Source organism: Macaca mulatta, chromosome 9 (assembly GCF_049350105.2).
Source record: "Macaca mulatta isolate MMU2019108-1 chromosome 9, T2T-MMU8v2.0, whole genome shotgun sequence".
Classification (NCBI taxonomy): domain Eukaryota; kingdom Metazoa; phylum Chordata; class Mammalia; order Primates; family Cercopithecidae; genus Macaca; species Macaca mulatta.
The window spans coordinates 122991622-123016454 of record NC_133414.1 but is presented as its reverse complement, the minus strand read 5'-3'; the positions used below and the strand labels follow the sequence as shown (position 1 = coordinate 123016454).

The following is a 24833-nucleotide window of genomic DNA, read 5'->3' as shown; positions in this document are numbered from 1 at the left end:
GACTAGTATAGTAGAGTGAAAAGACGAAAGTGATTCTGAATCAGGCGATTTGATCCTAGGCCCAGTAACTCACTATCTGCGTGGCCTTGGACAAATTACATAGCTTCTCTGGGCCTCAATTTTCTCAATCATTAAACAAGAAAGTTGGCCCATATCTGAGTTTTTGTTGTTGTGTTTTTTGTTGTTGTTGTTGTTGTTGTTGTTGTTTTAACTAGGCATGCACATTTGAATCTTTTGGAGAACTTTCTTAAATTACATCTCCCTGCAACCTGCCTTCCACCCCCAAATTTTACTAAATATCTAACTTAGTACCTGTATTTTAGAAATATTGTTCAGGGCCGGGCGCGGTGGCTCAAGCCTGTAATCCTAGCACTTTGGGAGGCCGAGGCGGGTGGATCACGAGGTCAGGAGATCGAAACCATCCTGGCTAACATGGTGAAACCCCGTCTCTACTAAAAATACAAAAAACTAGCCGGGCGTGGTGGCGGGCGCCTGTAGTCTCAGCTACTTGGGAGGCTGAGGCGGGAGAATGGCGTGAACCTGGGAGGCGGAGCTTGCAGTGAGCCAAGATCACGCCACTGCACTCCAGCCTGGGAGACACAGCGAGACTCCGTCTCAAAAAAAAAAAAAAAAAAAAAAGAAATACTGTTCAGATGAGTCTGGATCATGTCCCTGGTTAAGAATGGCTAGATCAGTCACTTTTAAACAATTTAATGATAATAGTAATGCCTAGCCTGGGACTTGGGCATAGCCACTGTGAGGACTCCTTGAGTCAAAGCCTTGTGGTTCAAATAACTAGTGTGATTCCTTGTAGTAAAAACAGCAGGTGTCTTGAGATACACCTTAATATTAATATTAATACACATTAATATCTCTGAAATAAAAATGCATTTTACAGTTGGTGGAGTCTCATCACTTGATTTGCAACATTTTTTTTTCTAGTTGGTACGAAAAAATAATGGTGCCTTACAAATGATGGCACCTTAGACTGGGTGAAATACGGTGTATACAGTATTTTTTATATGTCGTCTTTTAACATACTACACCATTTATTTTATTTATTGCTTGTCACCTACATTAGGATGAAAACTCCATGAGAACAGGGATTTTGTCCACTTTACTGTTGTTGTTACAGTATCCCCAGTCCCTAGAATAGTGTCTGGTACCTAGCATGCCTGTGGTAAGTATTTGCTGTATGGATGAACAGCTAAAAAGAACAAAGCAGTGGTTTTTTATTCTAGGAAGCAGGGATACCTGCATAGGGGAACAGAAACAGAGAAAAACTGGAACATTCGAGTCTTGTGGGAAGGGGTCAGCCCCAGTCACAGGCCGGAGGAACACTGGCCTAACTTGAGTTACTCACAGTATAGAGGGAGAGGCGGATATTGCCAAAGCCAATCCAAACAGGATGTTTTAAGTACTAAAGTAGAGACATGTGCTAGGAGCAACATGGGAGGTAGCCACCATGTGGAGAGCAGCCTGATGGAATCAAGTCTATGGGAAGATCAGGAGTTCTCCGAGTAGTGGAAGGAGACAGACACAGAAGCAGGAAACAGCTTTGTGTGCTTGGGGAATGGTAAGTAACCTGTGGCCTGGAGTAGGCCTTGCAGGTGGGAGCTAGACTCAGGGGCAAGCAAGGCCGAGGACCCCAGACACCTGGCCCGGTTATGGAGACTGGGGAGCCCCTGGCCTGCTGGGCAAGGAGGGTGGATGGTTACCTGTAAGTTCCTGTAGTGGACAGCACTGCGGCAGTGGCTCATCTTTGCCGTCTCCTCACTCGTGTAGAACAGCCCACACAGCTTGCAATAAAAGCCAGTCCTGGGAACCACGAACTCCACCCCTGGGGAAGGATGGGGGATAGACAGACAGGGTTAGGATGGCGTGGGAGGCAGGCCCCTGTGTCCTGGCAGCCATCAGGTAGAAATGGGAGCCACGAGCTCCACCCAACACTTGCTGTTGACCTTGGCTGTTAACAAGCTTCGCCAAGCCTCAGTTTCCTCATTTGCAGAACAGTCACAAAGAGACTCACACCCACTCCATTCACAGGTGGTTGTGAATATAAGGGATGGACTTGGCAGTGTCGTAAGCACTTAGCCATTCCACGGCCTGCCACTGGCCTGTTCTCCTACTATCAGCCTCCTTCCAAGAACAATGAAGGTGATTTCTGATATTTCTGATATTTCACTTGTTGGATTTCATTCTCCACACTGTACCTCTCTCTGCAGCTGCTGTGACCAGGACTCTCGAAGAATTCTCTCATTTTTGTTTGTTTATTTTAGAATTATGTTCTTTACAGAAAAAAAGTAAATAAACAGAAGGAAAAAATCACCCAGAGTCACTCCAATCCAAATATTTTCCTCCACATGATTAACCTATATGTAGGCCTCTTTTTGTGGGACCGTTTTAGTCATACCCTAATTACAATTCTCTGTCCTCTTTTTTTCATGCAATTGTATATCATTAACACTTTCCCACTTCCTCCAGTCTTTACATCTGAACCATCAATTAGCATTTCATTTGTGATTTATTAAATATAGGTCCCAGAATTCTGGGAGGCCTTTTGATTCCAAGCAAAGGAAAAAAATGGCACCACCACCACAGAGGGGTGACAATGTCACAGCCAGGGGATTCATCCTTGAAGGGATGGTGGCTGCTCCAGCCTCCACGAAGGTGTTCTGCAGGTCACAGTTCTCCTCTTGAAGACACAGTCAATCAGCGGAGTGGAAAGAGCCCAGCTCTAAGAGGGTTGAGGTCAGATGCTAAGAACCCATGTGACCTGGGGAGAGTTAGCCAAACTGCTCCTGGGACTCAGTTTCCTCACCTGAGAATGGAGGTAGGAACACATGTACTGTTTACCAGGCCCCTGACTGTGCAGTGCCAGCCAAAGGGCAGGGTGTGAGGGCCGGGAGAAGCAGGACCCATCAGGGAACTAAGAAAGAGGGGTAATGCTTGGAACACCCAATCCCACCTGCAGGTTTGGGGGCAAGCCTCTCTTTTCTGGGGCTGGGCAATGGTTTCAGGTCCGGCCATCCTGGGTAGAAGGGGGGAAGGGGCCTGGGAACGGCAGAGGCAGGGGAACAGCAATTTCTTGCAGGGGTGGGGACAGGAAAGGTCTCCACTTATGACAACCGCTCCAAGGCACAGCGTGGCCGACTGCAAGCCCAGCTGCTTGGGTGGCTTCACTTTCTTCCTCCCACCTCCCAGGACACTGAGCTAAGTGCTTAGGAGACCCTGTCAGAGGCAAGCAGCCTACACTTGTCACTAGAACTTTTTTTCCATTTCAAAATAGCCACTTATCAGTGTGAAGGGCAGCTCTGAGGGAGGGAGATGGGAGGGAAGGAGGGAGCCCAGGAGGCCTGCCCGGACTGACAGTGAGGCTGCAGTCCGGGGCCTGAGGTGTCCTCCTCAGCCTGGCTTTCTCTAACTGCCACGTCGCAGGCTACACGCCATGCCCTCAGCAGTGGCCCTTAGAAGCGAGGGGGCCTCACTCAGGCCCAGGTGCCTGGAAGGAGGTTGAGTGTCCTTCCCTTCCTCTGTGCAAAGGACGGAAAAGTGGCCCCAGCTTGGGCTGTGGGGGCCAGTTCTCCCCTCCACCTCGAAAACAGGTCCTGGCTCCTGGCTGTTGGTGCTGGCAGAGGCGCATGCAGCAAGGTCTGCCTCCTTCCTCTGTTGTTACAAAATAGTTTTCCCTTTGCTGCTGCTCTGCAGGGAGCCGAGACCCCCACAACACAGGAGAGGGGCAGCGGGGATAAAAGGAGGGCTTTGATCAGAGCCACACTCTCAGTCCCGTCCCAGCCTCTGAGCCAGCTGGGTGGTACCAAGAAAGAAGCCCTGGGATTTTTATTAAGCCCTCTGTTGAGTCCTCTGAGTCCCTGTCGGAGGGACCCCCAGAAGGGGTACAGCTGCCCTAGGAGCTACCACAGACCCTGAAGCAGGGATTGAGCTGCAGCCAAAGCCCCTGGCAGTGTAGCTGGAGTTATCCTCTGTAAGTTCTGGGAGAGATTGCACCTGAACAAAGACTTCTACTGTCAAACAAACAAACAAACAAACAAAAAACCCTTGGAAGCCACAGTGTCATGAAGAGAAAATAGAATGTAGAGTCAAACCCAACTCTTACTTATGCTGTGTGACCTCAGGCACACTGTTTACCCTCTCTGAGATTAGTTTCCTCATCTGCGAAATAGGAATAATAATGCTACAAGTGATGTTTAGGGGAAGCACCTATCATTTTGCCTGGTGCTCAGATAATACTGCTTTGGAGACACGTGTTAAATATTTCATCACAGAAGCTGTTAATAAGTGCCTAAATGTTGGCCTTCTCATCTGAACCCCAACCTCTCCCCAAGGCCACCTGGGGAACCCGGCTCCACAGTTTGGTGGCAACTTTCTTCCCTGGCCCCGGCTCCGCAGGTTCGGGCAGTACCAGGCAGCCACCAGGCAGAGAAGAGAAGCCTGGGTTGGGAGAAATCCCAACAGCTGCTAACTTGGACCAGAATAACGGGGTTGCTGCAGACACCACAAATCCCACTGCACAACTCAGGACACTTCTGGAATGTGAGGGGGACGTGAAGAGGCAGCATCAGGACACACTGCCCCAGCCCTGATGTGTTCTGGGGCCACTCAATCCTCCATTTTTCAGCCTCTACTAGGATCATGAAAGCTCCATTTGGCTTCTAATAATAGCTCATGGCACGGGTAATTATAACTCTGTCATCCTAGTAAAGCTGGGATGGATAGAGGAGGGAACTTGCACTTTGCAGGCAAAGCTGTTTGTTTCTACTGAGAGCAGGCCTTGGCAGGCTCGCACTGGCCAGGGTCATGCAGAGCTGGCCTGGATTTCAAGTGCAGTGTACTTCCCCAGCCATGCCCACCCCCGGTCCCTGAGCAACAGGACTGGCCTCCCTTTCCTCCCAACTGGAAGCCCAGTCCTTGACATCCCTTATTTCAACGCTATGCTTTCCACAGGGACAAAGCCAAAAAAATTGTCTCTCACCTCCCTAGAAGTCTCCATGCCAGTAGTGACCAGCCCTGGAGGGTAAAGGGTTATGCAGCCCCAGTGAGAGGAGCCATAATAGGTCTTAAATATTTCATGAGTGAATAATAATAATAGACAACCCTTATTAAGTACCTCCCACTAGAAGCCACTCAGACCTTACCAGTATTTGTTCATTTAATCCTCAAAATAACTCTGCATAGTAGGCTCCTATTACTATGGCTGATTCACAGATGAAGAAATCCAAGCAGAGAGGTTAAATCAGTTGCTCTTTGTCATCCAGCCAGTAAGTAGTAGACAGGGGATTTAAACTCAGGGAATCAGATTCCACACACTGTGTTCGTAGTTTCTGCGCAAAAACTGCCTTTCCTACACTGTGCTGCTGCCTGAACTGGAAGAACCCAGAGAACAGAGTGATCTGAGATGAGAAATCCTGAGTTCTTTTTTTTTTTTTCTTTTCCTTTTCTTGAGACAGGGTCTAACTCTGCTGCCCAGGCTGGAGTGCAGTGGCACAATAATGGCTCACTGCACCCTGGATCTCCTCCCAGGCTCAAGCAATCCTCCTACCTCAGTCTCCCGAGTAGCTGGGACTGCAGATGTGCACCACCACTCCTGGCTAGTTTTTATTTTATTTTTTGTAGAGACGGGGTCTCCCTATGTTGCCCAGGCTGAGAGATCCTGAGTTCTAACCTGCATTTGCTAATGTCATCTTGGGTAAGTCTCTGAACTTCAGGTTCCTCACCTGTCAAATGCAGAACCTCATCCCATACTCTTCCTTGGGGGACCAATGAGATAATGAGTCTCAAAGCTAACTGAAGACTAGTAACAAGTACAATCTGTAAAAGCCCCGATCTGAAAACAACCCAAATATTTGTCGACAGATGAATAAATAATGTGATGTATCCATATCTGCAATGCAATACTCCTCAACAATAAAAAGAAACAGACTGGCCGGGTACAGTGGCTCACACCTGTAATCCTAGCACTTTGGGAAGCTGAGGCAGGTGGATCACCTGAGATCAGGAGTTGAAGACCAGCCTGGCCAATATGGTGAAACACCATCTCTACTAAAAAAGACAAAAAAACTAGCCAGGTGTGGTGGCAGGTCCCTGTAATCCCAGCTACTCTGGAGGCTGAGGCAGGAGAATTGCTTGAACCTGGGAGGTGGAGGTTGCAGTGAGCCGAGATCACACCACCGTACTCCAGCCTGGGCAACAAGAACAAAACTTTGTCTCAAAAAGAAAGAAAGAAACAGATTACTGATCCACCCAACAGTACAGATGAATCTCAATGATGTTGAGCAAAAGAAGCCAAACTAGCACATACAATATGATTCCTTTATGTAAAACTCTAGAAAGTGCAAACTAATATTTAGTGACAGAAAGGAGATCCTTTACCTGGGGGTTGCACTGTGGGGAGGGAGGGGTTACATAGGAGACAGGAAATTTGAGATATGATGAACATTGTTCCCAGTCTTGACTGTGGTGATGGTCTCACGGGTATATTTATAGGTGAAAACTGATCAAACTATGCACCTTATGTGCACTTACTACATATCAATTATACCTCAATACAGCCAATTTTAAAAAGGCAAGATACTAGTTTCCTCCTAACTGGTTGGGAAAGATTAAAAACTGATAAAATCCAATGGGAGGTGGATATTGGGAACTCTCACTCAAGGTCACAGTGAAAACTGATACCATCTTTTTGGAGTGCAATTTAGTAGCAATTATGAAAATTTAAAATGCAAATACATATGACCCTACAACCCCCTGGCTAGGATGCTATCCCGCAGGAATACTGGCACACACATACCACTGAATAAGCACATCTGAAAGGCAGCAGAGAACAAAGGCTAAGAACATGGCTCTAGAGTCAGATGACTGGGGTTTGAACGTGACTCTGGTTTTTGCCTGTCCTTAGCTGTGTGACTCTCGATCTCAGATTTTTTATCTGTTAAATAAGGATAAAAACAGTACCTACCTCATAGGTGTTTTGAGAGGGTTAAATGTGATAATGCATGCAGATCACTAGGAATGGTGCCTGCATGGGGAATGTTAACAATAAAATCTTAGCTATTAAAATGGGAAAAAGAGCAGACAGCCTACGTGTTCACCAGCAGAGGAAAGATCAGTCATTTACAGCATAGCTTTTACGATGGAATATTTGCAGTGGTTACAAAGAATGTGTTCTCTATGTACCGACATGAAGAAATCTCTAAGACCCGCTACTAAGTGAACTTGTAGAACATTATGTGTGCAGTGTGATCCTATTTTTGTGAGAGAAAAACCGTGGGCATGACAGTGGTAGGCTACCTCTGGAGACTGGGGAGAGACTGCAGGGAAGAGATCAGACCTTTAATATTGACTTGATATGGTTCTTATTTTTTGAATTTGTTACAATAGTCTTTCACATTTTCTGTAATGAAAAACAGTAATTAAAAGACACAAATGACAAGGTAGCAGAATTTATTCTTAATTTTTGCTAGTGTCAATTAGGTTCCAAGTTCTTGGATGACAAGAGACTTGCGTTATATTTCTTGGTTACCCCAGAGTGTCTAGCACAGTACCATGTTATCCAGTAAGTATCTGCTGACTGGCTGAATGCATGAAGGAGCCTCTCTTCTCCTGTAGGGTGGCCTTTGCAACTGTTTTCTACAGCTAAAATACTAGGGTCATCTCAGTTTATTCTAAGGTTAGTATTGCTTTTTCCTTCTTTCTTATGTTTTTGTCTTGGGAGATGCTGTGCAGCAAGTTTATCCCTTAAAAAAAAAAGGAAGTTTGCTCTCCAGATCTGACTAAAAAAATGGTACATCTGGAGGGAAGAAATAGTAAGACATTTTTTTTTAAAGGAGAAGGGAAAAAAAGAGCAAGGTGGATGGAAAGGATGAGCCTCCACACTGACCAGCCCCTCCCTGCATGATCAGACACGTGGTCATCAGGCATCAGATGACCCGTGCTTCTCATGCTTCTGTGTGACACTTTCCCAGATGACACTTTCCCGAGCTCTCCTGAGCAGCTGCTACTACTGCTTTATCTAGTTACTTTCCGACCTTTCAGAGCTAATGCGAGGACTCAAAGATGGTATAGGCTGGAGTTGCTGGGTTAATAGTTACGTCAGAATCTCCCAGGGAATTATATTAAAGTGCCTTCACTCCCTCCCCGAGACTCTGCTTAACTCTCCTCTTTGAAAAGGGATTCACTCCTAGGTGATTCCATCAGTAAACTAACTCCCCACTTCATTCCCAACACTTCCACCATTGAAAAAATCACTGTCCAAATTACAGTGAGAAAACTAAGACTCAAGAAGGGGTATGACTTATCTAAGGACACACAGTCACCCTTAAGTAGGAAGGACAGAAACCCAGGTCCCTCTGCTCAATACCCTTTCTATGAACTAGGGGGAGTCTGTCCCAAACACAGTCTATTCAGCATCATTGCCTCAAAAAAGTTTGTCCTCTAAGAAGAAAAAAAATGTAGCATTGTTCTGGGAAGGGCTGGAGCAATGAACAATAGCAGAAGAGGTTCATTTCTATTGACTTTATGGAGGCTGCTGGGCATTTGCTTTCCTGCCTGAATAAGGGCTAGGCTTAAAGCCTCCAAGTCATCAAGAATAAAGCATTCCCTGACAGGAAAGACAAGGCTTCTTAGCTCTGGGTCCCAGGGCAGTGCTATTCAAGGCGTGTGTTCACGGAGTATCTGGTCTACTATAGGAGACTGAAATTGCAAGAAGCTTTACAGCTGCCCCTTGCAAATCTAGGTTATTGCATCATACATTTAAAATAATGATAGGCTGGCCAGGTGAAGTGGCTCACGCCTGTAATCCTGGCACTTTGGGAAGCTGAGGCAGGAGGATCACTTAAGCCCAGGAGTTGAAGACCAGCCTGGGCCACATATGGAGACCCCATCTCTATAAAAAACAAAAATAAAAAAATTAGCCGGGCCTGGTGGTGTGCACCTGTGGTCCCAGCTACTCGGGAGGCTGTGGAGGGAGGATCACTTGAGAGCAGGAATTTGAGGCTGCAGTGAGCTGAGATCATGCCACTGCACTGCAACCTGGGTGACAGAGCAAGATCTTGTCTCAAAAGGACAAAAAACGATGACAACAACAAAATGACAAAAAGCCCTCTCAAGTTCTTAGAGGTGGCTATGGAACTGTTATTTCCTAGACCTGAATTTCAGTAAGGACTGTGTGTTTTGCTTACCTAGAGGAATGCTAAGTTCACTGAACACATCCTCTGGTTCCCAAGAAGGCAAAGAAAGGGGCTGTTTCAGTTCCACTTCAGCGTACTCTGGTGACCTCACCTCCAGAGATTTCATTTCCACATACCTGGAGTTTTCTGCAAAACATGAACCAAGGCAAAAAGAAAAGAAAAGAAATGAAATACAACACGCCTCAATGAGTCCCTGAAATTCTATCCCTGCATAGTATGATTGGGAATTGTCCGTTGGACTGCTTAATCACGTAAGGCTAGGGCAACGGCTGCTAATTAGAACCAAAGCACTGTCATTAGGAGCTTTTTCCACTGCCAAAAGAATGCCACACACAATAAAACTTGGCAAATCTTTGCATTTGGCCCAGGGGGATGGGCTACTGATGGCTTCAGTTGAGAAGATCCACCCCCCATGCCTCCCATCTCAGTATCATTCCATCTCTGCAGGCAGGGGAATTACTGACGGGCAAAAATTGTGCTGACGTCCACCGAGGCTAGCAAAACAGGCAATACCATTCTCTCCCCAAGCTTGTCAAGCTGTTATTAAATATGAACCCCAAACACTGGGTCAGCTAATGAGCCTCTAACACTGGCACATGTTAAGACCTATACTGCAAAATAAAAGGGGTTTGACTGGAGTGAAGTGAAGATTTCACTGCTCCTTTATTCTTGCCTTCTCTAGACAGAGGCTGGGCCTCAGGGTTTCTCTAGCAACAAGAAGGCATTTCACGGCGGGGTTTCCATGGAAACTCAGATCCATGCAGGTAAAAAACAGCTCAGGTCATCTTGACATGGAAAAAATCCCAAGCCTCCCAGTTACCTAATAGTTCATGCCACCCACAGGGCTCTGGGGTGAAATGTTCATTTTTAAGCCTTTCCTCTGTATTTTCTGTCCCCGACTCTCACTTCAAAGCCTGGTGTGCTGCAGGCTTTCTGTAAAGCAAATCCCTAATTATTTTCACAGTGAGAACCTTAAAGGCTACTCTCCCTCCCTTCCCCCAAACCCCTTGATGGATCTGAGGTTCCACTTGGCAGAGAAGACAGGGCTTAGCCTATTTTAAACTCTCTCTTTCATGATGTCACAGTGCTGGGCATAGGCACAAAACGTCACCTCCAATGGAGTAAGAGAAGATCCTAAAACGAGTCTTGTATCACCGTCAGACCCTAGCAAAAAATGGGTCTGAGGTAGTAAGAAGGGGAACAGCTGTACCCTTTAGGGATCCCCTGTTCCTTCCCCTTCCACTCCTTTCTTGCCTCCCCTATTCCTGCCCCCATCACACAAATAACAGCCTGGGTGGCCCTCTGCTGTGCAGGCATGAGGCTCCTCCTGATCTCCTTTTGCTGATAACTCAATCTAATTTTAGTTATCCAAGTCCATCTGGGCTCCTGTAAATGCAGAGAAGTCTGCCCTGAGTTTGCTTGTCAGAAAACATGCAGCCTCCGATCTGACTTCCTTTACACCACTTGCCTAAAATCGCTAACAGTTTAGCCAGGCTTTTAGAGGCTTGCCTCTGTTACTAAATCACTTTCTGCACCCACTTTAATGCTAGTTGAAACCTTACTTATGTTCATTCCAGCCTGCACATGCTCATACTTTATCAGGTGAGCAGGGGTCCAATCAACCCGACCACCCATGAGGAAAGGGGAGGTAGTTACCCGGGGTCAACACTCCTTGGCAAGCTTGGCTTTGGAGGTCGGTTTCGATGGGGGAGCTGGTTTTCTCCTCCAGGGGGCTGCCTTCGCAAGCCCCATCTTCCGGGGTCCCCCTGGTCTTGCAATCATCGACAAATGGGCTTGGCTGCCGGGCCCTCTCCTCTGCTGGCTTAGGGGAAGACATTTGCTGGACTGTAGGGGCTGGATGAACATCTGAGCTCTCCACTCCCTTTACCTCCTTCTCGTAGCAATCTGAATCCTCCAGGGAGAGGCCTGTCTCACTTTCAGCTGGCTTCCGCTCAGCATCCAGATTTAGGCCAGGCATTTCCACGTCCATGTCACTGGGACAGCTTGTGGAAGCACAGGGCAGTTCTCTGGGTGACTTGAGGCTGATTTCTGCAGCCCCATTCCCTACGGCCTTGACTCCCTCCTTGGGGAAATCCTGGGCCAGGTCTAGGTCTAAGGTGGTTGTCACACATGAACATGTTTCCGGGCAGATTTTGTCTTTCTGGTCAATGGGCACAATTTCTTCCAGCTCTGGGATGTCTGGTTCCATGATAAAATCTTCTTCTTCCCCAACCTCGTCCACTGTCACCAGCTCCTCCATGTTAGTGGGATACCAGCTCTCCCCCTCTGCCTCACTTCCACTCTCCCAATCTTGTTCCTGTACAAAAATGCAGAAGGAGGTCAGAGGGTGGTTGAGAGCATTCAACCGGAAGGCATAAGACTTGGCCATGAGGACCCCTCCAAACAGGAAGAACCTGAGCATTCTTATCTCTACCCGGTACAATTACTGTGAACCACTCAAGTCCAACAGCACCAACTCATCCTTAGGGTGATGCTCAAAGTTTGGAATAAGCCCTTAATGCTTAATCCACCGTATTTAAAGTGACACAAAGAATTTCAAGCCCTAGTAGATAACAGGTGCTCAATATACAGTTTTTGAATGCATGAATAATGAAGTTATAAACTCTAAATACTTACTGGAACATCTTTCTTGCATCTGGGTCACCACTAAATGTAACTGCAGCAAAGCCCCTCACAAAATTCCCCCAAGCACCCTCTCCCAGCAGGGGTACATACACTTCCACAGTCAAAGCTCCTACTTGGCCCCTTCTAGAACTTTCCCCTTGGCATCTGCAGCAGCCCATGGACTCCTGACTCCACAGAAAGATCTAGGAGATCAGCTTTCCTGCCAGCGATACTCATCTCTCCTGCCTCTCCTGACTGGAAAGGCACGAAGATGGCCCCGTTCCAAGGACATTTCTTTTTGTTGTGGCAGCCCCAGCCCAGGAGAACTGTAACTGGATTTTTCATTTTAATTAAGTAAAACAATCTGTACAAGCACAGTAGATGTCTTGTTAATCCTAGGGTCTGGGCCTGCTGAAGTCAAGGCCCCAGCTTGAGTGCCTAAAGCAGCTTCTCGCCCTATCCCCGCCAAGGGACTTGTCTATTTTGGGAGCCTGGCTCTGAAGCCTGAGTCTTTTTTTGGGCACATGTCTTCTCATGGGAACACAGCCAAGTTGCTGGAGAGTGAGCAGAGCTCAGACATGTGGGTAAAGATCGCTTCAATAAAAACTATCCGAAGATTCCAGGCACAGCCACTCCTCCAAAGTAGTGCTAGGAGGACTGGTTCATTCATGTAACTAATGGTGGGGTCTCAGCCATATTCCATCTAGCAGGACATCACCAGGCAACAGGGGGACTCCTGTGACTCAGTCCCTCATGGCAGAAGTGCAGAATCTGAAATAAACTTTACCTTCTTTGTCCTTGTGTCTTCCGGATCAGAGAACTCTGCTTCTTTCTCTTGTCTGCCCACTGATTGAGGGCTTTCTTCCATGCCCTCCTGTTCCTCTTTTCCAGCCTTACCAAAGGAAGGACAGAGCAAACCAAATCAACAGTGAGCAGTGACAGGGAGAAGAAAAAAAGAATGATATTGAATGCAGGTCCCAGCTCTCAGAGGGGTTTCACATACAGCATTTTCTTTATCCTCCCGGAATCCCTCGGAGGCGGCTGCTATTAGCATCTTCATTTTATAGATCAGAAAACTGAGGTTCAGAGAGGTTAAGTAATTTGCTCACAGTCACACAGACAAATGGAGGCAGAGAAATGTCTTGAAGCCTGGCCCGATGTCTTTAGGGGGCAGAAATCCCTGGCAAACTGGGTATTTTTTGCAGAGTAGAAGCAGCCAAACTACTGGGCCGGCCAAGACCCTGGGGTTAAATCATTCAGGACACTTATAGGTAGAAAGGGCGTTGTCACCCAGTCAGAGTGCCCTCGCACCTTTCTTTTGCTCTCTGTCCTAGAGTGACAGCCCAAACTAGCACTCCCTTTCTTCCCTCCTTGTATTCCTTTCCCCCAAATCAGGGCCCTCACACTAATGCCCATGTCTGTGAAACTAAATAATTGAAAGCAGGCGTTTGGTTTGAGAATTAGGGCCTCTAACCAACCTTTAAGACAGGGGATCAGCAAACTATAGTCTGCAGGCCAAATCTGACCTGCAGCCTGTTTTTGTATAGCTTGTGAGCTAAGAATGAATTGTACATGTTTACATAATCACATTTTAAGTGATTATAGAAGTGCCTACATAAAATCCGCAGTTTTGCCTCTTGGCCCACATAGGCTAAAATATTTACTATCTGGTCCTTTGTAGAAAACTTTGCCAACCCCCATGTTAGAAGTTTCTGGGGGATATTCTCCCATGACTTAAACTTTGTCCACCAAATCAATGACTACTCCTGGGTTTTCTCAGGGGCAAGTTGCAGTTCTAGGACATTCTTGGCTGAGGTTGGTTCGAAGTAAACCACTCTAGTTCTGATTTCTTACAATCAGACATACCTCCTTGAGCTGACTAGGAGCCAGCTGGAGCAGAAGCTCAGGGCTGACTGGTTTCACCAGTTATTACCAGACAGGGACGCATGGTTCAAATCCTCAAGTCCTTTCTGTTTCCAGTGTTTGCTGTGAAGATTCCACCAAAAGCTTTGCTGAAGTCTACCGCACTAGCCTGAGTGTAAAGCAGCTACAAATACCTTTTTAGCTATTACAGCTTCTACCAACAGGTGACTTTATTTTTATCTCCCGAATCAACTATGCATGGCCCTCTCTTGTCAAAATGAATAATCCTTACCCTTCCCAAGCAGCTCCTGCAGCCGCACTCCCAGATCAACACAGTAAAGGAACCCCCTTCAGTTCAAGTTGGGAGAGGCAGGGACAGTCTTGCCAGCCGGGCTGAAAGCCCTCCACCAAGCAGACCCCTGCTCTTCCTCCCTGCAGGCAAAGGAAACAACCTTTCAGAGCTTCCCTTTGCTCTGGGATCACTTCCAGGAGAAGGCAGCAGCTCAAGGGGAACAGATGGGTGCAATGGGTGCAACGGGTGCCCCCAGCTGCCCACACCAGCTCACAGACTGAGACTGAAACGCCAACTCTTGCAAGCAGGGCTCTGCCACCACAGGGCATGGGCTACTGAACCACTTCCAAACTGGTCTCCCACCTCTGCTCTGTACCCTCCCCCAAAATCTATTCTTGCCAAGGCAATCAAGAATGATCATTCCAAAATGCAAAAATGATCACATCCTCACCATATTGTCTTTTTTTTTTTTTTTTTTTTTTTTTGAGATGGAGTTTTCCTCTTGTTGCCCAGTCTGGAGTGCAATGGCATGATCTTGGCTCACCGCAACCTCTGCCTCCTGGGTTCAAGCAATTCTGCTGCCTCAGCCTCCCGAGTAGCTGGGATTACAGGTCCCGCCACCACACCTGGCTAATTTTATTTTATTTTATTTTATTTTTATTTTTAGCAGAGACGGGGTTTCACCATGTTGGCAAGGCTAGTCTCGAACTCCTGACCTCAAGTGATCTGCCTGCCTTGGCCTCACAAAGTGCTGGGATTACAGGCATGAGCCACTCTGTCCAGCCTCCTCACTGTATTTTCTTGCTTAAATACTTCATTTGCATCCCCTGGTACTTAGGATAAAGGCAAAAATCTTCGACCTGCCTACAAGGCCCTGCATAGTGTAGGCCCTGTTTATAAGTCGGCCTCACCTCCCGTTACTCTAATGCCAGCTCTCTGCTATGGCAACGCTGGAGCCCTGGAGCTGCTGGAGGCCCTTGTGCACGCTGCTCCCTCTGTCTTTTCGCTTTCTTTTCACCCAGTCAATACTCACCATGCCTCCAAATCTCAATAGTCACAGCCTAACTCTGAGAAGGCTCGGATTTATCACAGGCACTCAGCATTGTGTACCTTCATCTCCTTCTTAGCACTTAATAGTCAAGCTCTTCTGTTCATTTGAGAAATCACTGGATTAGCATTTCTCTCACTGGACTATGAGCTCCGCGAGCCCAGGGGTCATTTCAGTGTCACTAACTGTGGTCTCAGTGCCAGGTGCTCCACAAATATTGGTCAATAAAAGAATGAAATTGGTAGAAGGGGGTGGGGTGAATAACAAGTTCTCACCTGTCTTTCCACATGGTTGGGTCTTGTCTAGGCTCTGAAGCGAGCATAAGGGTTTTAAAATCTTCTCCTGTTATGGATTGGTTATACCAGGGGTTACACTCTGGGGCTTCTAGATGGCATCCAGCCCACAGCTATGTTTTGGTTTATACTAGGCATTTGTCTTGCTCTAAGAAAAGGGAGATTTGACAGTGTGGCATGCATTCCTGCATGACAGCTGTAGAATGGAGCTGAGCAGTGGCTCCAGCCCCACAGATGGCACCACTTCCTCAGTCAACCATGGTCCCATCACGCTGGCCTGGCTCCAATTATCATTAGCCTGGCTTCCCTTCCCTAGGCACCTGGGCTTGCCACTCTCGAACCCCCCTCCCAGTAGCATGTAGCAGTGTTTCTTCCCCATGTTTTCCTTATCTGTGACTTGATTTATTTCCTCCTCTTTATGGTCCTGTGGCCAGGATTGGGTCTCAGGTATGGATGTGGCCACCTATCACCACGGAGCAGCACGCACACTGGCTTCTCAACCATGGGCACTTTCTCCAGAGAGCTCAGGATTTTTTAATGAGTGTGAGCTCTTTAAGGTAGTACAACAGCCTTGTGATCACACCCATTTTACAAACAAGAAAACTGAGGCAGAAGAAAACAGGGTGTGACCTGGTTCTCAGAAGCCAGGCCTTTTTCTCCAGAGTCTGGGTTCCATCCTTCATACCTTCAACAGATACCCACTGGACACCTGCTCTGTGCTAAGCCCTCCTCTAGGGACTGGGAACACAGCAGTGAACACAACAGACAAAACTCCCTGCCTTGTGAAGGTTACACCTGGGAGCCAGGGGTGACAATAGACACTAAGTAAAATAAAGACATTAAGTGATAGGTTTGAAGGTGGTAAATGCCACCAAAAACAGGAAAGTAGGGAGGTAGAGGAGGGGGTTGGGGTGTTGAGATGGTCTGCAGTGGTGGGGAGGGAGAAGAGTGGGTTGGGGTGTTGAGATGGTCTGCAGAGGTGGGGAGGGAGAAGAGGGGGTTGGGGTGTTGAGATGGTCTGCAGTGGTGGGATGGGAGAGGAATGGGTTGTGGTGTTGAGATGGTCTGCAGTGGTGGGAGGGAGAAGAGGGGGTTGGGGTGTTGAGATGGTCTGCAGTGGTGGAAGGGAGGGGAGCGGGTTGGGGTGTTGAGATGGTCTGCAGTGGTGGGGAGGGAGAGGAATGGGTTGGGGTGTTGAGATGGTTTGCAGTAGTGGGAGGGAGGGGAGTGGGTTGGGGTGTTGAGATGGTATGCAGTGGTGGGGTGGGAGAGGAATGGGTTGGGGTGTTGAGATGGTTTGCAGTAGTGGGAGGGAGGGGAATGGGTTGGGGTGTCGAAATGGTCTGCAGTGGTGGGGTGGGAGAGGAGGGGTTTGGGGTGTTGAAATGGTCTGCAGTGGTGGGGTGGGAGAAGAGTAGGTTGTGGTGTTGAAATGGTCTGCAGTGGTGGGATGGGAGAGGAATGGGTTGAGGTGTTGAGATAGTCTGCAGTGGTGGGAGTGGGAGGAGCAGGTTGGGGTGTTGAAATCGTACGCAGTGGCCAGGGAGAATAGAGAATGTGGCCATGAGTAAAGACAAAGGAGGCGAGGAGCAAGCCAGGAAGACTTGTGACTCCTTGGCAGCAGCAACACCTGTAAAGGCACTGAGGGCGGGAGGTGCCTGGTACACTGGAAGAACAGCAAGCCCTGCTGCCTTCATGCCAAAGTTCAGTTGCCACCTGTTATCTGACTCCTGGGGCAGCCCTGTGGGGTCTGGGCTTTTCTCAAGTTCATCATACAGAGTTTGAGGACAGTGCAAAATACTCTCTGTTCTGCTGTCATTCCAACACAGTGTTGGACTGCCTGGCTCCAACCTAAAGAAACAATCTGTGAGGGGCCCCAGTAAGTCCCTACTGACTCCACCCCAAGGCTGTAAAAGGCAGAACCAACTTGAGGGACAGAACTGTAGGGAAACTCTTGGGGCTTTCTGAGACTCTTTTTCCATCTGGGCTCTTTGGCTGACACATAGTGTCACCTTAAATGAGCAATGTTATACAAACCGATGAGAGCAGGGTGGTAAAACAATAGGAGAAATGGGGTCGTCAGAGCAGAGTCTCAGGAGTGTGAGTAGAAGTGCAGGGAGCAGTTCTACCTCTCAGCCTAGGGGGAGAGAGGGTTGGCAGGCTGGTGGTATCCACATGAAGCCCAGGCTTTCCTTGAGCCCCTGCCAACTCTTGCTCTCTGCCCATCATCCATCACCAGCAACTGGGACCCTTCCAAGCAGATATACTTTTAAAAATATCCACTGGTTCACCAGGTCTTTGGGATGCAGTTCAAGTCCTTGGTGAGGCACACAATGTCTTCCATGAGCCCACCTCACCCTCTTCCCTAATCTCATCTCCTGTGCTTCCCCCTGCTATGCCAGTTAGGAAAAATTGTGGCAGACTTTGTAATGGGCAAAAAAAGACTACTGGGTGTCCTTTCACTGGAATGCTGGGCATTTGTCTAGCACATCCCTTCAGGGCATCTGATTCTATAGAAGACTGCACCTTTCATTGTCTCGAACTGAGCTATTTTACAACCATATAAGTTGCAGAAATCAGATCCTAATACAAAGGATTCTTGTTCCTAGAGATACACAAGAATTGTCTCTGCTGGAGATGTAACCGATTCCCTGCCCCCTGTGGAAGGGGCCACTTTTACACCTATTAGCAAATTCATTTTAGCATTCCTGATTGCCTGTATATGTTGCCTGCTCTTTGGATTCTCTTTCGAGTTGGTTTTTGCATCTTATGATGCCCTCATTAATTAATGAGTTGAATAAAACCTTTGACATGTATTCATTATATATCTCCATCAGGGTCATGATGTTACTCTTTAAAAACATTATCCCTACTATGTCCTAAAGATGCAGCCGTGCCAAGTATCTCCAGGTTTTTCAAAACAGTCTTTCTTTTTCACTTTTGCCCTTGCTTCTGCTTCTATCAAGAACCCTGGTGGGGCACGGTGGTTCGCGCCTGTAATCCAGCACTTTGGGAGGCCGAGACAGGAGGATCACGAGGTCAGGAGTTCGAGACCAGCCTGACCAACATGGTGAAACCTTGTCTCTACTAAAAATATAAAAATTAGCCGGGTGTGGTGGTGCACACCTGTAATCCCAAATACTAAGGAGGCTGAGGCAGGAGAATCACTTGAACCTGGGAGGCAGAGGTTGCAGTGAGCTGAGATTGCACCACTGCACTGCAGCCTGGGCAACAGAGCGAGACTCCATCTCAAAAAAAAAACACAAAAAACCCAAACTGCTTTTTTCTACTTTTAATACTCAGCTCAAATATCACCCTCTCTGAGTAGCTCTTTTCCTGTTCCTGCGCAGAGTTAATAATTGCCCACAGAGCAGCTCATTCGCTGTAAATGCTGGCATGAGTCCCATTGTATATAAAAAATTATTTTTATATTAATAGGTCTGTTTCCACCATTGGACTTCAGTCTCTGCTATAACATGGACTATGTCCTATTCACCTTTGGCTCGCCTATACCTAGCACAACACCTGGCAAAGTGGCACTCCATCTATACATGTGGGAACGAATGCTGAAGTAGCATCCAAAAGGGTGACTCTTCGGTGTTCATGGAGTTGAGATTTGGGCTCCTTATTTGCACTTAGTATTGTCACCAACTCCCAGGTCAGAATGACTAGAAGATATGTGTGGAGGATTTTAAAAATTAGGCTTCTTATGCATATTGCCAAACCTTACTTATCCTACCCCTACTTAAATATAGAAGGCTCTGGCAAGAAGGAAGTATAAGCCAAGTTGGAATATAAACCTGGTAACCAGAACCCTCCTTGTGATGCCCCTTTGTGAACTGAAGCACTGCTGCAAGCCCTCAGACCTTTCAGATGCTGGAATGAAGGTGCCAGCCAATTGCCATGCATTTTTTTTTTTTTTTGAAACAGAGTTTTGTTCTTGTCATCCAGGCTGGAGTGCAATGGCATCATCTTGGCTCACTGCAACCTCCGCCTCCCGGGTTAAAGTGATTCTCCTGCCTCAGCCTCCTGAGTAGCTGGGACTACAGGGGTGCATCACCTTGCCTGGACAATTTTTATACTTTTAGTAGAGACGGGGTTTCACCATATTGGCCAGGCTGGTCTCAAACTCCTGACCTCAGGTGATCTGCCTGCCTCAGCCTCCCAAAGTGCTGGGATTACAGGCATGAGCCACTGTGCCTGGTCGCCGTGCATTTTTATTAGAGTGGAGGTAAAACACTGTGGACAGCTCTGGGCACCCAGTTTAATTTAGTGGGTGGTGGCGGCTTCTCTTTCACCACCTCTCATCAGAGCTCTAGGATTGGTAAATGCTTTTGGCAGGAGGGAGGACAGAATGAACCAAAGATCTAATCTCCCTTGGGAGGCTCTTTGGATACAAACACCTCAGGGCCACTCCCTACTGGACAAATAGGACTACAGGTCTTTCCATCAAGTCCCACCCTAACTTCTAGTAAAGGCAACAGGTGCCGTGGGATTTGGGGCCAGATCTCCTGGGTATAATTCCGGGTCTGCCATTTCCTCACTGTGTGTTCTTGGACAAATAACGTAAGTTCTCTGAGCCTCAGTTTCCTCATCTGCAGTAACAATAGTACCAAGCTCAAAGGTTGGCACTCAAAACCTGTGAGGATTAAATGAGTTCATTGAGATAGTGTCTTGCACAATGCCTAGCACATAGTAAATAGCCAGTAAATGTTCATTCATTCAATAAACATTCATCCTCATTATATTATTACGATTATTCTCCTTCAGGGCCTGCCTCGCCTTACCTGGGGAAGAGATTGATCATTACCTCATTCTCTGCCACTGTGTTTTCTTTTCTATCATCAGCTCCTTCTTGGTCTCTATCAGGTCTCTTGGTTTTATTTTTCTCATTCTGCTTGGACTTGGCGCCCTCAGGGGCCCTAGTGACCTTTGGCCCCAGTCCATCTTCCTTGCCTGAGTCATCGGGATGGGGGTGTCTGCTTTCCCGCAGCCTGGCCTCATCCTTCCTCCTGGACCTCCCAGGGCCATCCTGCTGCTGCTTCAGATACTTGTCCAACTTGACTTTGGGCTCTTTCCGGTAGTAGCCATCTTCGCGGCTTTTGTAGCTGGACACAGAATGGGGCGGGTTGGGAGATCCAGACCTCAGGTACTTCTCTCGGTGGGACCTCCCTCCTTCCGGTCGCTCGTCCAACTCAGCCTTGTCCAGTTGCCGGGGGTGGTGTTTGCGATCATGTGCCCAGGGGTCCATCCTGTCCCTCTTGTCATCCCCGTTCTCCCTCCAGGGAGCCGGGTCTCGTTCTTCCTCCCTCCTGGCATAGGGAGAGTGCTCCCAGGAGTCCCGACTATTGCCCCAGTCAGCCCGGGAGGGGCCCGGAGGGCTGTGGGAAGAGCTGCAGGAAGTGAAGCTGGGAGTGTGGGACCTCGGGGAGAGTGACCGGCTCACTGGACTACGAGACCGTGGCCTTTCTGGGCCATATCTGTGAGGGAACCAAGGAGCAGGATTTAGAATCTTCACGCCTCCCATCCCACCCCACCCACACACAGATACAATCCCTCTCTTAGATATACTGTGTACGCTCTTAACTCCCAACTCTACACAACCACATAGAGTGGTTCGGGAGAAAGCCTTTTCCTCCCTTCTGGCTTCTGTGCAGGGGACTTCTCCTAAGCACAGTACTGGCCACTCTCTATCCCTTTACTCATCCTGCTCCTGGGAACTAGGAAGAAGAACTAGGTTGCTTTGGCTCAGCTCCAGCTTGCCTTCTCTTAGAAGGGAGCTATGCTCAGGGAGCGGACCTCTGACTCTCCTCCTGGGGGTGTGCAGGGTGGGCACTGGGGGGCAAGATTGCCCTAGTCCAGCCTAGTGGGTAAGGCTGCCCAACCCTGGGTGCTGTTAGCCGGCCTCTTAGCCAGAAGACTTGAAGCCACTTCTACATTTGGGCTGTATCAGAATAAAGCCAACCTCTTAGCCTCCACTTTTCTCATTTATTTCTCAGCTCAATTTATGCATGGAAAAGGGATGCTAATTATTGGGGAGGGTAGGCTCAGAGGTTAAAAAAAAAAGAATTAGGAAGGTATTTTAGGGTTGGAAGAGACTCTAGAACTCCAACCTACACATTTGAGATGAAGAAACTGAAACCCAGACAAGGACCCCAACCTGCGTTAAGGTTCAGAGCAAGACTCCCTAAGCTCCCTCCGCTCTGCTGCAGAATTGCAGGTGGCAGGATGGGATTTTACACGTCTTTTAAAAACCCAAATAATCATAATTTTTTTAAAAAACAGATAAACTAATAAACAAATAAAGATAGCAAGCCTGAACAGTTACATACAAAGATATACACACACATATACACATACACTTTGAAGACTGTTTGGTTATTAAGCAGGTCAACTGAGTCATATATCCGATACTCTAAAAGGATGGGCATTTTTTCATTAAGTTCCCAAATACAGGAAAACCACGCAGCCCTCACTGACCAGGGGACACCGAGGTGCATCTCGCTAGGACCAGGCTGCCTTGACCATCATGGGGGAAACAGCCTGGGCTTGTGTCCTCTACTGGGAAGTGACAGCACCGCCTACGGCCACTGCAGCAAGAATCCCAAGATGTGCCAGCCAGGTGCCTGCTCCTGCAGTTTTCTACCTCGGTTCTCTGCAGGAACTATCTTTGTAGGGGAGTGACAGTGGTCAAATTGTAGCCCCAGCTTGACCTGATCACAAACTTCGGCTGGAAGAAATGGGTTGGAAAACTGAATATATTCAATGTTCAGAGAAAGTGACTGTTCAAATAACTGATTTTTTTAAACCATCTACATTCTACTTCCTACACCTACATTCAACTCATGAAAAACCAAGAGCTGGTTCTAAACAGAAGCCAGTTTAGACTTCTGGACTGGTGTTTTTCATAGGGAACATGGAAAGGTGGGGCCCAGAAAAGCAGATGGATGGGGTAGGGGCAAGAGCAGGGCACAGCATGACTCAAATGCCCCTAAGAATGAGAAACGGGAGTGTGTTCCCACTGCCCAGAACCTGCCTGGAGACTTAGGGCTTGGGGCCTCACCTGTCTGCTTCCCGGAACAGGTCCCTCTCCCTCTGGGAATGGATGTCCTGGATGATGGCAGCCACAGCCTTCCCGGGTTTCTAGCAAAGTCAGAGAGATCACCATCAGATCAGAGATGGCCTTGCAAACACCAGAGGGAAGCAGCTCTGACCTGGGTCATTCACTGCCTGGTCCACCAAAAGGGAAAAAGTGCCTTGTGTGGAGAAGACAAAAGGTATAATCCAATGGATGAGTGTGAGTATAATGCTAAACTGGGTAGGGCCGAGTGGCCCAGAGAACACTGAGTGGTGGTCCATCGAACTGGGGAAGGAAGGAGCCTGGTGTTCACATCCATGTGCTGGAGACAAGCAGCATTTGTTAATACCCACCTCTGCCTGAATTAAAAAAATAAAATAAAATGTGTAAGAAAGAAAAGGAGAGAGGGATGGAAGGAGGGAAGGAAGGAAGGCAAGCATGCATTGTAAACTTGGAGAGACTTGAAGATCATTGACTGCAGCCTCCACCTTTAATATCTATGGAAACTTAGAGCCAGAGAAGTTGAGGCAGGGTCTCTGCTCTTCACAGCTCCAGGGTCACCAGCCACCTTGTGTTCCGTGCAGTTGGTGACTCTTGGAGTTGTGTTGGGTTAAGGAACACTTCAAGGTCACGCAGATAGTGAAAAGAATCAGGACCTGACACCAGGTATTTTAACTCCAAGTTCCTTTCCATGCTTTCCATGCCCTGTGCCCCCTTCAACACCTCATGCACAGGCATCAGCTGATGCTCAAAGTAAATCTGTGAGGAGGGTGGCATAAGCTGGGAGTCGGGCTTCACAGCTGAGAATACTAGGCAACCAGGGCTCCATCCTTCCCTGAAATCATCAGACGGTGGCTATGCCAGGACAGGACTAACCCCAGCCCCCCATTCCCAACCAAAGCCCTTTCCTAAACCCAGAATGGACACACGATAACCAAAATAAATAAATAATAAATGATTTTAAAAAAAAAATTCACAAGCACAAAAGGCAAGTCAGGAGCATCTTCCTAAAGATGATGCAAAATTCATCCTTTAAATAAAAATGTATCAAGCAGAGCGAATTTTATGGAATATGAGTTATATCTCAAAAAAAAGCTGATTTTTTAAAGACCAAGGCTAATAACCCTCAGTCTATGTAAACTTTTGATAATGAGTTTTATTAAATTTAATCAACTGCTTTTTATCCTTGATTTTTTCTATGTAATTTGCAAGGAATCATGCATCTTTTTAAAATTTTTTTTTAAAGAAACGAGGTCCTGCTCTGTCACTCAGGCTGGAATGCAGTGGCACAATCACAGCTCACTGAAAGCCTCAACTTTCCAGGCTCAAGTGATTCTCCCACTTCAGCCTCCCAAGCAGTTGGGACTATAGGGGCTCATCACCACATCAGGCTAATTTTTTCAGTTTTTATAAAAGACAAGGTCTAGCTATGTTGCCAGGACTGGTCTTGAACTCCTGGGCTCAAGCAATCCTCCTGCCTTGGCCTCTCAAAGTGCAGGGATTACAGGCATGAACCACCACGCCCAGCTAAATCATGCAATAAGAGCCATACAAATGTTAAAAAGCATCATGTATCTCATTTGACAGATGGGAAACTCAGGTCCAGAGATGTGATCTAGCTGGACTAGCACAGTATGAGTGCTCTAAGTGGCGTGGCTGATTATCTGTTATTGTTGAGATAGAGGGTTGGGCTGGGAAAAACAGAGTAAAGGTGACAATGAAGGAGGAGCTGCCTGCAGTTTCAGGGAGAGAGGTCAGGGCTAGTACACAGAAAAGAGACATAAAATGTTCAAGTGAGGGAGGGACCTCACCTCTTGTCATACGGAGATGCAAAGTGAAAGAATGTCAAAGAGAAGGCAGTGACTCCTTCATCTGTGCTCGTGAATAAGTCAGAGGTTTTAGAAGTCAGCCAATCCCCCATTCAAGAAAAGGCCCAGGAACTCAGCACTGGGCAGATGTCCACCAGAAAAGGCACCACAACTTTGGCAAATGGTCCCTTATGTCAAACTGAAGCTGCAGAGATCGACCCTTTATAAAGCACCTGAAAGTGCCACCTACAAATAACCAGATCACCCAAGACTCGCACTGGCCTCCAGCACCTCAGCTGCTTAAACTGGACCTTGTTCAGACCAAGGCCAAACAAGGATAGAAGCCAAGGCTGTTGGCATTGGCCAAGAAGAAAGTTGCTGTCCAGGATGTCTCCTCCCACCCCGCCGTGTGGCTAGAGACCACCGGTCCTTCAGCCAGGGTCGGCTGTCACTTGGGGTAGAAGAAGAAGGCTCACTTGAAGCTGATAGAACTTAATGTGGATCCCACCAAGTGGGTCTTCTTCCTGCCTGCCCACCTTGGGCCACACAAGTGACTCCGGCTACTGTATCATCAAGGGAAAGCCAACTGGGATGGCTAGTCCCTGAAAGGACCTGTCACA

The 24833-nt window shown here is 47.6% G+C and overlaps 1 protein-coding gene across 2 annotated transcripts in view; it reads right to left on the bottom strand.

Moving 5' to 3' along the window:
• RBM20 (RNA binding motif protein 20) overlaps nucleotides 1–24833 on the bottom strand; it is a 196225-nt gene that overhangs the window by 6758 nt on the left and 164634 nt on the right. For both annotated transcript variants that reach the window (XM_001087170.5, XM_077947495.1), the window contains exons 8-13: nucleotides 22391–22470; nucleotides 20138–20807; nucleotides 12619–12723; nucleotides 10863–11523; nucleotides 9198–9332; nucleotides 1719–1840 (exon numbers count right to left, since the gene is read on the bottom strand). In XM_001087170.5, the coding sequence (XP_001087170.4) occupies nucleotides 1719–1840; nucleotides 9198–9332; nucleotides 10863–11523; nucleotides 12619–12723; nucleotides 20138–20807; nucleotides 22391–22470 (1773 nt within the window). The remainder of the gene's footprint in view (nucleotides 1–1718; nucleotides 1841–9197; nucleotides 9333–10862; nucleotides 11524–12618; nucleotides 12724–20137; nucleotides 20808–22390; nucleotides 22471–24833) is intronic.